This window comes from Chroicocephalus ridibundus, chromosome 4 (assembly GCF_963924245.1).
Source record: "Chroicocephalus ridibundus chromosome 4, bChrRid1.1, whole genome shotgun sequence".
Taxonomy (NCBI): Eukaryota; Metazoa; Chordata; class Aves; order Charadriiformes; family Laridae; genus Chroicocephalus; species Chroicocephalus ridibundus.
This window is the reverse complement of record NC_086287.1, coordinates 15,852,067-15,866,487: the sequence shown is the minus strand read 5'-3', so window position 1 is coordinate 15,866,487 and position 14,421 is coordinate 15,852,067. Positions and strand designations below refer to the sequence as shown.

At 42.1% G+C, this 14,421-nt stretch overlaps 1 protein-coding gene across 3 annotated transcripts in view; it reads left to right on the top strand.

Annotated features, from left to right (window-relative positions):
* Window positions 1–3,468: 3,468 nt before the first annotated feature.
* PLEKHA7 (pleckstrin homology domain containing A7) overlaps window positions 3,469–14,421 on the top strand; it is a 171,478-nt gene continuing 160,525 nt past the window's right edge. For 2 of the 3 annotated variants that reach the window (XM_063332308.1, XM_063332306.1), the window contains exons 1-3: window positions 3,469–3,912; window positions 4,070–4,146; window positions 4,332–4,389. In XM_063332308.1, coding sequence (XP_063188378.1) covers window positions 3,830–3,912; window positions 4,070–4,146; window positions 4,332–4,389 — 218 coding nt within the window. In that variant the 5' untranslated portion in view covers window positions 3,469–3,829. The remainder of the gene's footprint in view (window positions 3,913–4,069; window positions 4,147–4,331; window positions 4,390–14,421) is intronic. The other variant, XM_063332307.1, reaches the window with a different exon arrangement.

Sequence of the window (14,421 nt, the reverse complement as noted above, 5' to 3'; positions counted from 1 at the left end):
CAGTGGTTGGAATGCCTTTGTGCCACACTGAAGGTGCTCTCCTGCAGACCTGTGATACTTCTCCAGGCTCTGGGATCAAACTGGTAGGAGTGGAATGGATTGAGGTTTCCCTCCCCTGGCAACTTTAGTTTAAAGCCCTCTTCATGAGCTTGGCAAGCCTCTGACTGAAGGTGCTCTTCCCCTTCTCTGACAGACGGGCCCCACCAGCCCCCAGTAGACCTCATTTCTCAAAGTGAGTCCCCATGGTCTAAGTAACTGAATCCCTGGCTATGGCACCAGTCCTGTAACCATTTGTTGATTGGCCAGACTCGACTGGCCCTTTCAAACCCCTTCCCTTTGACTGGGAGGACTGATGAAAAAAATACCTGCACTCCAGAGTCCCTTATCACCACTCGCAGGACTCTGTAGCCCTTCTTGATACTCCTCAGATTGCTCCTGGCAGTGTCACTGGTGCCCATGTGAAACAACAGTAGTGGATAATAGTGGGCTGTATGAGGCTTGGTAGTCTTTTGGTGACATCTGTGATATGAGCCCTGGGTAAGCAGCAAGAAGAATCTGCTAATCTTATCAATGCTTGAAGGCATTCTTCCTCCAGGGCTCTAAATCACAAACCTACCTCCTGATGAGCCCAAAACAAGTCAGCTTGTGAACTTTTATGAATTTAGAGTAAGTTTTCACCTTGATCTTAATTTTAGAATAGAGTTCTGCAAGTTACTGTAATAAAACATGCTTTTGCAATAATGCATTTTTCTGAAATTAACAGGTGTGATAACATGCTAATATTGCAGGCACCAAAATGCATCAACTCAAGATTTGGTCATATGTCAAGGGTAATAAACTGAAACAGGGACCTTCTAACTTGATGCAATGAAAGTGCCTTCACCACAAGAACATGGGAACTAGTTCCTAAGAGAGGCTGTGGAATTTCTGTCCTTGGAGGTTTTCAGATCCTTACCTGGACAAAGGCCTGAACCACCCAGTCTAAATTCAATGCTGACCCTGCAGGAGGTTGTACTAGATGACCGCTGTCTCTTTTATTGCAAGAACTGAGGAGAATGAAATAGGAGATGGGTTCAAAACAAACAAAAGGACGTGATTTTTCATACACGGTTCAGGTAAGATGAGCATTAGGAACACTTTGCTACTGACTGTTTTGGATGATAGAAGTTATGTGGGCTCTAGTCTGGACAGGTTCACAGAAGAGATCTATTAGGAGTTGCATATGGAAACATCTTGCTCAAGAGCCTTCTGAGCTCTGAAAACAAGAACTAGATGTAGATACTAGAGTTAAGGGAAGAAGCTGGGGAGTTTCATATGATTGCCTGGCTCTTGCACTCTTTCCTGGCACCTGCTCTTTTTGATCTGAGACAGAATACTAGGCTAAACAGACATTCAGGTTGACCCAGTACAGATGCTTTTAGGACCTGAAATCCACAACACAATAATGTTTATTCACTTAAGTTACTATTCACTATAAGTGGAGAAGCCTATCTTATCGTGGTGGTCTAGTGGCTAAAGCATGGTGGAGTTACGAGATAAATTCAATGAGTTCACACAGCTGACACAGCATGAAAGACTTGCTTCATAGCATCAACGTAAATTAATCTCTCTAGAGCAAGAGTTTGTCTTATTTCTACTGCACAGACCTAAACACACAATGACACTAGGCAACTTACATTTGATGTACTTTGTAATTGGCATGAGAAATGACCTTATTGAGGGTTCTGTAATTACTCACATCTAATCACATTACCAGAATGACTCAAAATTGTTAGGGTTTCAAAGAAAAGCAGCACAGAAGTTTTAGTTGCAGAAGTTTTAATCAAAATTCTGACTTTGAATAAAGGACTAGAAGATATTCTCTCCTGCTTCTGAATTGCAGATAAACTAAAATTCTGTGAATTGATGGAAGATGACAATATTGAGGAAGAATTTTTGATGGTATAATGTCAGGGAAATCAGTCTACAGAAGTTAGCAATAGTTCTGCAGGTGTAAGACTCTGCTAGACTTTCACAAAACCCCCACCAAACTCTTGATTTCTAGCCTATGCTTTCTCATGTGCAACTGAAATCAAATTACTTTCCAACATTTAGCCTGTAATGGGTCCCAAAGTAATGACCATTCTTGGTCTAGTATAGCATCATCTCCTCCAACGCTATCTAAAAAGGGAGCCCCACAGAATGCAATCCTGAGCCTGCAGACAGCTTGCATGCTGTCCAAAACTCCCATGAGATAGAGCAAAGTCCTCTCTCTTCCCATTGCTCCTGTTTTTCTTGCCTCCTACTTCCTTCTGATGATGTCTTTTGATTATTTAGAAGAAGGAAAAGCATACATGTATTATTTTCCCTGTACTGCAGCATTCTCGCTCTTACACCTTCCATACTGCATGGTTTCTCCCTCTCTCCCACAGCCATGCCCTCAGTTGTTCTGTTTTTCTTTACTTGCCTGCCCCCAGTCAAGCCCATCTATGCTTTCCCACGCCTCTTTGCAGACTCTCTTTCCCCTACCTATGACTTTCGTTCTATCCTGAGCTAGCAAACATCCCATTTCCTGGCTTTTTGATCCTTCTCTCTTCCCAGTATCAGAAGAGCAAAAACACCACGGAGTCACACTTGAGTCTACCACTGCTGCCCTTGTTGAAAGAAGCAGGTGCAGATTTCCCCACCCTGAGCCCCCTTGGCTTTTTCAGTCCCCTTCTGCTGCTGCAATTATCGCTACCGCCAAGGCACAAGCTGGGACTCCTCACCAGGGACCCATCATTGCTCTGCTGCCTGGCATAGAGGACCGGAGGAAGAAGCGTAAGGGCTCTGCTGTATGGCAGCCCACCTTTGCCCGTCCCATCCACTCTTTCCCTAAACCACATTCTCAAGTGACTGCAGCTTTGCCTGGAGCACTTAACTCTGTCCTTAGCTGTAGCTTCTCCATGCACCAGCACTGGTAGAGATCTTAATGTCACCGGTCTGAGCTGGGAGCGAGTAATGAGTAACTTAAATTCACCTAGCGGGTTCTCTCATGTTACCGCTCCCTCCTTTTCTAGGTCATTGATGAGTATAGGGATTGGCACAGTCCCTGGTGATACCGGTGACAGCTCTACTTTGTGAGCTGACTGTTATTGACTCTCTGCTATCTTTTAACCTTGCAGCGATCGTCCTCTGTGCCCGAGGTTCAAAGTCCTTACGGCCTTTCTCTCCTCATCTGCCACCATTGGTGAGAGTGTATCCCGGGACATGGTGGAAATCAGCTCTCACACATGTACTTATCCTCCCTTTTGTCACGTTTCGGAGGGTCGCTAGGACTCCGGGACTGGAGCAGGAGACTCATCCGGCCTCTTCGCTGAGGGAAGAGCATCTTTAAGGCTGTGCACCCTCCCTGTCAGACCGCGAGACCCCGCGGTACGCTCCTTGCTGCCCGGGCGGCATCCCCCTCGCTGTCCTGCGACTCGGGGCCGATGGCGGGGGGCCCCTGTGTCTCCCCGGGGCGGGCGGCTCCGCCGGGGCGTTGAGGGGACGAGGCCACCAGCCCACGCGGGACTGTGGGAGGGTGGCGGGGCGGGCGCGGGGCAGCGGCGGACAAAGCCGGCCCGGCGCCACCTCAGGCTCCCGCCCCGACATACCCCCGCGGGCTTCTCCGCGGCTTCCCCGGGCAGGCGCCTGACTCCCCGAGGGAGGGCGGGAGGTGTCGCCCCTCACCCTCGCCAGGGCGCCGCGCCTCCGGCGGCCGCGGTGGCGCTGCCGAGCAGAGCCGGGCGCTGGGCGCCGAGCGCCGGCCGCCTGCCCGCCCGCACCCCCTCCCCGGCCGGCTGGCTGGCTGGCTGCGCGCACGGCGAACATGGCGGCGGCGGTGGGGCGGGACACTCTACCTGAGCACTGGTCCTACGGCGTCTGCAAGGACGGGCGAGTCTTCTTCATCGAGTAAGGGGGGCTGCCGGCGGGCGGGGGCGGCGGGGGAAGAGGTGCGGGGGTGGAGGGTGGCCCCGCTCCCGCCGCTGCCCGCCTCCCTCCTCGCCGGCCGGGCGGCCGCACGCAGTCACTAACAGGTGCATGTTTTCCGCTTCCCCCCCGGCCCCAGCGACCTGACCCGCACCACCACTTGGCTGCACCCTCGCACCGGGGAGCCCGTCAACTCCGGCCACATGATCCGCTCAGGTGGGTGCCCGGGGGCGGCGGCCCCCGCCCTGCCCTCGCGCCGCGCACCGTTAACGGCCGCTCCGCTCCCCCTCATCATCGCCCCCCCCCACCCCCGGCCAGCGAGGCGCCCGGGGCCGCGGGCGAAGTTCTCACCCCTCCTTCCCCGCTTTCTTTCTCTCTTCCCCCCCCCGCCTCCATTGCAGACCTGCCCCGCGGATGGGAGGAGGGCTTCTCGGAGGAGGGCGCCAGCTACTTCATCGAGTGAGTACTGCCCTGCCCTGCCCCGCACCGCCGGCGGGCGGCCGTTGGCGGCGCGGCCCCGGCCCGCCCGCGGGGTCGCCTCAGGCGGGAGCGGGCGGGTGGGAGTGTGTGTGCGTGAGGGGGGCGCCGGACCGCTTCCGCCCCCTCCCCCCAACCCGGCACGTCCGCTGATTTAATTAATTAATCAACGCGAGGGAAAGTGACAATGAGGTGTGCGGTTTCGGCGGACGGGGAAAGTTGGCTGCTGGGAGCGGCGGGATGCGGGAATTCCCCCCCAGCCCGCCGCGCTCGCTCGCTCGGTGGCTGGCAACAGGTTTCCTCGGAGGCGGGCTCTTCGGTTTTTGTTGGTTTTCCTTTTTCTCTTCCCCCCACCTCTCTTCCTGGTATTTAAAGTGCGGTTTGTGGCAGGTGGAGCGTTGCGTTGCTGAGCGCCGGTCATGGGTGAAGGTGGATGGCTGGTTGGTTTTTTTGGTTTTTGTTTTTTTTTTGTTGTTGTTTTAATTTTAAATGGCTCGTGGCTGCGGATGCAGCATGGGGAAGTTTTGCCAGCAAAAGGCTTTCAGTGTTTCTTCCCAGAAACGGGGCTGAACAGATGAAATTGCCTTGCCTGGGCTGGTGGTGGCTGTCGTATCTTTAATGTAGTATATCTTCTTTGGAGAACACCCAAAAACTTGAGATGTGCTGCCTGTTAAGGCTCTCTTATTCTATAAGATGCAAGCATGTTGCAGTAAAATAGAATAATTAAGAGAGCTTCTGTCAAACATTACGTATATAATGCTTTTTCAAATGTAAACACTGATGTAAAAGTAGAGATTTAATCAAATCAGTAAAACTCTGGTACACCCTGGATATGGAGTTGTGTGTCACTTACAATGTCTTTGCATTTTCCTTTGGAAATCTGAATGCGTGACAAATGCAATGAAACTAACAGAAAAGGATTGCAAAACCCTCAAACTACCTCATTGCTTTAGTGACCGACTGGGATGGTTAATCCAGGTCATAAAGTACAGTCCCTTATAACCACTGACAACTGTGTCACAGCATCTAGTTTTGAAATGCCTGTAGAGCGTACCCCAAAACCTTTGACAAACTTGAGGTTTTTAGTAAATATCAAATTTCAGAATGATACTGGGCCAGGTGAAGGAGGGATTGACTGAAGGCATCATAAATACTTCACACGGTAGGATGTTTGTTAAATAAAATCCCAAACGATCCTAAAATCTCCTTTTTTTCCCTACAAAGGAGTAAAAAGCCCATCAGTCCCTGTTTGGCTGAGCCAGAGAATTCCTTACAGTGCAGGACTGGGCAGTTAGTTTAGCCCAGTTAGTTAGAGCAGCAAGACATTGGAAAGCAGCTGAATGCCACTTATAGCAGCCACCTTTTAACTATCACCAATGTATTGAAAGAAAAGTTATGTATCTGACTGGTGGGACTCTAAAACATGATAACTGTACAGTCTGTAAATGTAAAGTAAACAGAAGTATTACACAGATACATCAACACAGACTTCTTTCTCCTTTGTAGGAATACGTCTGTTTGTTTGTCCTTTCCAAAAGCTTACTGGTGCAATTTTAGAACAGCTTAGATTCCTTTTCCTGGCTGCTGTATTTGGAAGACCATTCTCATGTCTTGTTCATCAGGCAGTTACAAAACTTTTAATTTCTGATCCATTAAATTATAGTTGTGTGTAGTGCATTGTCATAACTTGTGCTAATAGCATTCTTTAGCTTGAACTGGAATTGCTGCAACGGAGTGTGTATTTTACAGAGCAATTGGGTAAACTCGACCATCTTTAGCTAAGTTTTGTGAGGAGCAACAGCAGTTTTGCTGACAAAAATCTGTTCAGCTGTACTGCTTTCCACCAAAGATTCACCTGATACGGTATCCTCTTCAGCAGTGATACTTCCCCCAGCACTGCTCTAGCCTCTCTCTTTTCAGTTCAGAGGCTTCTTGAGCCAAGTGGAATTTCTGAGTTTTTCTTCCATGAACATATTGAGCTCCCCTTGTGCTCATGTAAACATCAGCATCCTTAGATGAGGATTTCCATACTTCACTGCTCTGTTCATTCCTCCTATGTTGCTTCCACGTGATGGGTTCTCAGCTTACAGAAAAGGTTGCTGGTCCCTAAACGCATGATTTCACATGTTGTACTACTAAATTCCATTTTCTGGCATTCCAGCTCACGGAAACCATGAGCTCTTCTGCATAACTACCCAGTCCTCTTTGTACTGTTGATAGTTTCCCATGTGGTGTCATCTACAGAAATTTCTTGAGCACATTCTTATTCCTTGGCTACTAAGTTATTGAAGGGCGTCAGGATGGATGCTATAAGTAATGCCTTTCTCTTGTGATAATTTCTGCTTTTAATACAACCTGTTGTAGTTTTTCCTCTCTGGTCAATTTATTTGTTTATCTTGTAAGTCTTAATTCTATTTTAAATATTATCTAAGTATTATTCTTTTAATGTAATTAAAGTATTACTAAGGATTATTTCTATTTTAAATAATTTGATGTGGCAGACAGTATCAAACTTTTTATTTAAATGTATATTGGCTAACTCCACTTACATAACTCATTTGTGGTACAGCAGTAATCAAAATGTTAGATAAAACATTGGAGGTGAGCTGTCTTTGACTTAAAAAAATTAAAATTAACTGATCTTTTGTCCATTTACTTCCATGTCTTTATTACTCCCTCCAATATGATGGACAACCTTGAAACATCATATATTAAAGCAAAGGTTTATGTAAGTCAAACTTAATATCAAAACCAGGTAAGCTTTTCTCCCCTTTTCACATACCATGAGTTTGAAGATTTTCAGAACTCCACTTCTGATGGATAGAAGCTCTTCAAATTAACATGCTTTGGTTTCTAATGTGGTTTTTCTTATGTGTCAGTGCTGTTCTGTAGTTTAAGGGGGACTATTGTGCCTTCGTTTATTTACTTGAGATGTTTGCTTGAAATCACATCCCCTCTTAGTCTTGTTTTGCTCCACTAAATAAGCTGGGTTCTTTGTCCAGCCCTTTAAAAAGGGCTCTCCGTCCGTTTGATTATCCTGTGGTTCTTCTCTGCACCTCTTGCAATATGAAGTCATCTTTGTTACATGTGAGTGAACAGAATTGTACACTGGAATGAGCTGTTGTGAGACTCTCAAACAACAAAAGTGCTTTCTTGGCTCTAAAAATTTCTCAGGTTTCTGCATTTTAGTTTGTTCGCTTATTTGGGGAAGACACCCACAGTGACAGCACATGTGAATGCTGTGAATTGCCTCATACATTCTGATCTTTCTCTTCCTTCACTGCTTTAAGACTGTAATTTATATTAGGAAGCCATGTATGAAGCTACATTCTGGTTCTTCCCATTTGGGCACATCCACATCTTCCTGAATGATTTTCTCTGTTCTGATTAGGTTTCTTCAGGTTTTCTTGATAGTGGCAAACCCTATTAGCTCAGTCCTGCCTTTTATCCTTAAATCACTAAATAAAACATTAAATAAATGATGCATAAAATGATTTTTCTAGATCTCTATTTGGTAGTTTTGGTAAAATCTCGCTGTTTCTTTTGTGGCTTATTTGCAACTTAAATAGCTTGTCCTAAGGAGAAAATGGGTTAACTTTTTATACAATTTCATGTCTTTCCACATAATTGCTTCAGCATCTTTATTACTCTTAATCAAATAAAGACATCGTGTAATCAGCTATACTCAATAGAGATAACAATTTTGAAAGGTTGCAATTTGGTCACCATCGCTTGTGAACTGTTAGACTTTTTTTTATCAATGTGACTTATTTCCTCTTTTCTTCGAGTGACAAAAATATGTGAACACAGCAATTTAACTTTTTTTTAAACCAAAAAAAAAAGGAGTGTTCAACTTGCTCAGCATGCCAACCTTCCATCTACTTTAGGAGGAATATTGATTTAGGTGTGATCATAGGACTGGATGTTTCTTTGTCTAAAAGTATCATGGATGTTGCATTTTCTGACTTTGAGTGCTGAGGACAGCTTGCACTACTCTTTTCCATCTCTTGTTTTGTTTGTTTTCTCTGCTGATGTTTTTGAAATATGTTGTGTTTATTGGGCAACTGCTTTGTGTTTGAGTTACTGCAGAAAGGAGGTTGTTGGTGAGCATATGTGGAATTGAATGAAGAATTAACAATGCTTGTTCCAGTTTGTTTCTGGTAGCTGGGTTGCTGATGCACAGTGCTAAGTGTGGTTGGCATACTCCCTTTTTGGGGAAGAAGACGTGACATGCAGGGAAAATAGTGACTGATGGAAAAACAGTGCATGCATGTATTATAGTTCAGGCTTTTGTTTCCATTTGCTTATTATCTTTTTCTGATCATCTGAAAGACTTAACGAAGTTGGAAAGCTATGAAAGTCTGGAATGCTTTTTTTGTTACCTTCTTATAGCTCTGAAAGATTGAGATGAGTATTTATGTGAAAGGATGGGTTCTTCCAGTATCAGATACCTAGTTGGTGTGTATTAAAGTATGTTAAAACAAGTGTACTGCTGCTATAGAGGTTGTTTTAGAATGCTGCAATAATAATTGCACATCTCAAAGGTATACATATCATTGAAATTGTAGCCTAAAATTGAGAACAAAAAAGTGGAATTCAGCACTTAAATATCTGAAGTTAACCCTTTGTCTTTTTATTTCTGAAATTAGTTTTTAGTCCAACTTGGCCTCTTCTTCGGCTAACAGTGGATGTAACAAGAAACCAAACTTTTAGCAAAATTGCCACTGTTCATAGCAGTGGTCTGTAACTTTGTAACTGTTTAATTCTTTTATTTAGCTTTTACTGTATGTAAGAAATACGCATGGTATGTGTTTTATGTGTTTGGAAATATTAGACGAGCAAAGAACACAGAAGTTTGTGAACACCAAATTGAAGTCTGCCTTTAACTTTGATTCTGTTGTGCCAAATGTGTACACTTAGATACCACGTCACTGAAAACCACACAAGAGCTCAGATTCACCTGCTGTGGGCTGTAGACCATACCCAACTAATGATTATTTAATCAGAGAAGCCTAAAGGGGAAGAGACCATCTGGATTACTGAGTTCAGTCCTTTCGATTATCTGAAAAGATTGTTTTATAATCTCATTAATAAATTTAATCAACAGGTTTCTCCTGCCCTGCAGAAAATCCTGTCTTCCCCACTCCTAGTCGGATGCTGAAGACTGTTTCTTTTTAGTGGCTGCTTAGGTGGACTAAAGCATTACTTACTCTGTGTGTTCCATGTCCTAGTGTAAATACAAATCATTATTATTTTTTTTTCTTGCTCTGTTTTCCGTGATGGTTATTGCTGCAGAAGCAAAAGATATTGGAGCACTTAACTACTGTACGGAGTAGTGATGTCCCTCATAATGAGATCTTCAATATAGATTATCTTCTTTATGGTTCTTGGACCTGTGCTTAGATAAAAGGTCTCAATTAGTGTATAAGTAAATATATAAACTGATATGAAATCCACCTGTGAGGAGCTGGCCTATGAAGTACTTCACTCTGTCATTGCTGTGTATAACCAGTTTGAGTTGGGTAGAGTTCCCGAAGTAGAATAAAAATTGTGTAGCTGGAACCACATGAGAACTTCACTAACCAAAAGTGAAGATGTTTACACCATCACTAGCAAATTTGAGGATAGTCTCTGGAAAAATGAAAGGACTTTGTGTACTGTAAAATGTCACAGAGAAACTTTTAGGAAACGAAACCTGGACTGGTTCCATGACAATGGGTAAAGCTCTAGTTTGGCTAAATCTTGAAAGGCATCATAAGCAGCAATCAGTAGGTTATGACTGCTTACTAGAATTCAATCAGGAGTTGTCCTTGAGGGGATTAGACTTCATTGAGGTAATTTGTACGGGCGGAAAACCAGATATTAAATTGAGAAGTGGAAGAAAAATGCTAGAACTGGCTTTTGTATAGAAATACGAGGGTAGCCAAGCTGTCCCATCCTGCAGTTCTGCAGAAGCAATAGATGGTCTTGAGCGGCCTCTACTGGTTCACTGGCAGGAAATTAGGCAGCAAGAGAAAAGCTGCCAGGATGGGGGTCGATCTGTGTTGGTGCTTTTTATTATTAGTTTTTACCTTCTTGGAAGGAAGTGTTCTATTTGGGCAATGGGAAAGAAGAACTACATATACAGTAAAAGTAAATAGTATTGCTTATACGAGTTTCTCTATATCTCTTCTTTTGTCCTTTGTTCTCCAGCTCTGAGCTTGATCAGACAGCCCGTTTAATAAATTTTGTTCTCCTGTATTGTGAATAGAACTGAGCTGGGAATATTGGACCTGCTGGGTAGATACAGTAGCTATGTTTCGTTCAAGTTGGGGAAACAACTAAGTGTCCTTTTTTGATGACAGCTAAAATGAGAGATCACTCATTAAAGAGTGAAGTAAATGCTGATAGATTTGTACTCAGGCAGAGGTTGCTGATGATTGCAGAGAGCAAAAGAAGTACTTTGTAGTTTAGGTCCCAGAAAGAGGCCAAAAGGGTACATTCATGCTGCCTGAATTGCAGAGTGCCCTCTGCAAGAGCAATCTTGGAACTGTGCATAAGGAAAAGGCCATGTGCGGTTTGATTCAACACTGTATATGAATGAAGAGGAGCATTGTATGCATTCCTTGGAGGCAGGGGGAGGAGTGTATAAGGGGAGGTGCTGGTTTTGTTTTTAAAGCAAGGCTGCACCAAAAATACTTAGCTTGGTTTGTCAATCCTTGTTTGCCTTTTTTCCAAAATACACACGTTGGAAAACTGGATTTTGACTACCTGAGGAGGCCAGCAAGGATAACATATACTTAAAGCATAGTTCCCGTTAACTTGAGGTATTGTTTTGGCTGTTGAACACTTCTGAAAAATCAAAATTTTCTGTGAAATAGAGGGACAGTCTTTTGTTCTGGTTGGGATTCTATGAGTTGTTTGTGTTGTAGCTCAGAAACAAGGATACGAACTAGTTCTTCAGAGCTGCCAGCATCCACATTTTGTTCAGCATACATTCTAGCTTCTTTAATATGAATCTGTCAGAAAAAAAACTTCATTCATTCAGCCTCTTTCCTGAAGTAGTGTCCGCTTCTGCATTCTTTGTATCTGTGTGCAGGTGAACATGAGCGTGTGTTTTAGGAAGCTGCACATTGCAGTGAGGGTTTCAATATTTCTGAAACTCTGTCTAAAATGTAAAAATTAAAAATAAATACAGCTGTACCAGGTAGATATTGCAATAGTCTGAAAAATAATCTTCTGTTACATTTCAGACCGCTTTTAGAAGCGTGCAATGTATCTACCACATCAGATGAGGAAATAGGTAATCTATTCAAACCTTTTAATTTCATTTTGTTACCTATTATCTATCAGAAAAGAGAGAATGTCAAATATTTGGGGCAGCATAATCTTGATATTAATACTACACATTTTGTTGAAGAAGGTTGCTTCTTCAATCTGTCCGTAGCAACTGGACCTAGTTAAAAGGATTACTTGTCTGCAGGCAAATATATTGTGCATGATGTTTTTGTATTTTATAATGGAGGAAATAAAAAAGTACATTTTCCAGGTGACTCTAAATACTCGCAATATTAAACAGTCTTGGCAAGTGCTTCAGTGAGGAGGGAAGTGAACGTTGTGAAGTACATAGGTGCAGGTTTTTTTCCCGGCTTCTGTGCCCTGCATTGTCCCATCATTCCATTTGCTGCAGCTGGACTATATTAAAATAAGTTTTCACCATGTTACTGATCAAAGTTTGCCATTATCTCAAATATTTACATTTCATTGGTACAGATTAAGTGTACTGCTTCAGTATTGTAGTGCTGCATCCCTGCAAAGACCAACTTGAATAATGTGGTGTCACATTTACTTAATATCACATCCGATTCTATCTCTCTGGTATGACTGTACAGTCTAATTTACTGTTAAATCTAATTTGTTTTGTCCTTGCCTCCTAGATGTGCTTTTTTAAAAATGTTTTTTTTTTTTTATGACCTTGGCTTGGGTAATGGTAAAGGATGGGGCTAAAACCTCATTTTATTTGTAGTTTAATTGTCTCTTCCTGCAGCGTTATTAGACAGTTTTACAAGGTCTGCTCTGCGATATTGTCCTTAGAAGCAGAACTTTTAATTTAAAAGCAGATTTGTAATTAAAGATGTTAAAATCCAAGAAGAATCTGGTTAAGTGCCCAACCCTTTTCTTTTTGATTGTCTGCCACATAGGACTTGGCAAGAACGTCACTGACTTGTCTAGACAGGTACAAAAGCTTGTTACCAATACATAGTAGGTATTTGCTTTTCTGCCTGTAGTTTTCTGTTTAAACCCTTGTTTTCCTTATTGCTTATCTGTATCTTTATAAAGGGTTTATTTTTATTTTAATAAAAAGTACAACCAAAACCACCAAAACTTTAAAAATGACATTTGGATACATGCTGAAACAATGCATTTGAGTAATACTGGATTTTGTTTACAATGTTTTGTCAAGTGAGGACTTTTATTATATCTTATTTACTTCCTGGAGGCAAAATATCCTGAACTAAGAGCAGAGTACTGAATATTTTGAAAATACATGTTGATTCTGCAACATGCAGGCGATTTTTTCCAGGAGCTCCATATAGATTATGATTGTAAATTATGACTAAGCAGAAAAGCTGCTGTTAATTTTTTACTTTATTTCATCTGAAAAAATGTAGAGTTACTGGATTTTTGCAAAGTGCATATTTGTTTCAATACGTCAGAGTTTCACAGTCATCTTCAAACTAGCAAAATCTTGAGCAGCAGCTTTCACTTGACTTTAATGTTGACTCGGTTCTTTGCTTTTTGCAGTTATTTCTCTATCCCTTTTCTGGGCGGAACAAAGACTCATTTTGATTAACTTAGGATATTGCTTTTAATATAATGGAGAACAATGAAAAAAGAGAGGCACTGTTTATGTCAAGCAATGTAAATCAGAGGGCAAAAGGCAAATTAATTTTTTTTTAATAGGTGTCTTTTTAAGCAAATTTTTAGGTGTCTTAAATGTGTGCTCTACAGGTTAACCTCTTAGTGCTTGAGTTCCTTGCCTACTTTGGATCAAAGGGAAAGAAATGAGGTTTATCCTATTACCTAGAATAATAAATCTGTTAGATCTGTTTCAGCAGAATGTTTAAACACCTCTGCAGACAGAACTATGCTAATGGGTGTGATTCATTATATGTAATTTTTGCTGGTTGGTAAAGCAGCATTAGTAATATTTTCTTTATATTTTTCTGAAGATCAGGAGTTATAACATTAGCTGTTTGCATGGTGAGATAAGACTGACAAAATCTAGATGTAGACAGTTGTTTCACAGAGGACATGGTGGTTCAAAACCACGTTGAATTGCCTGAACTAAAGTAAAATTAAATTCATAAAAGTTAGCTGCAAAATATTGAAAACCATTTTTCTTAGACGATATCAAACACTTGATATTTATTGTTACTGTCTCAGGATATCAGCCCTCTTTTTTTTATTTTTTATTTTAAGAGAGTCATTTGTGAACCTGACATTTTTTTAATGTAAAGTTGTTGCTTGCTTTCCAGTTAAGACAGTGATGTTGTCAAGTGGCTTGAGAGAATGTTTTTATTTCCTTCCTTGCAGATCATAGATAGGTGCTGTTGTTTAAATGCTACTTTTGTGCTTTACTTTTTTAGTATAGAAATACTTGAATACCTAAAACTATTTCAGATAGTGGTAAGATTTATTCCTTCAACATTGTGTATGTAATTACTCCCAGTATTAAATGTTAAATAGCCTGACCTCTTTCTTTTTGCTTTTCCAGTTAGCTGTGTAGTGAGTTGCAGTTTGAGCTCATTTATCTTAAAAAAAATAATAAAATCAATGACTTATTTTTACTCGTCTCATGTGAAATCATTATATCAAATTCTTCTAATAAACAGATCACAGGTATCAAGTCGGGCTTTGATATACTAATTTAACAGTGTATTTAGTCCTTTCAGTTGAAACGTGAAGTGATAAATCTTTGTTTCATCAAGGTGTTGGTATCGCTGTAACAGATACTCTTCAGTGTCACTGGCT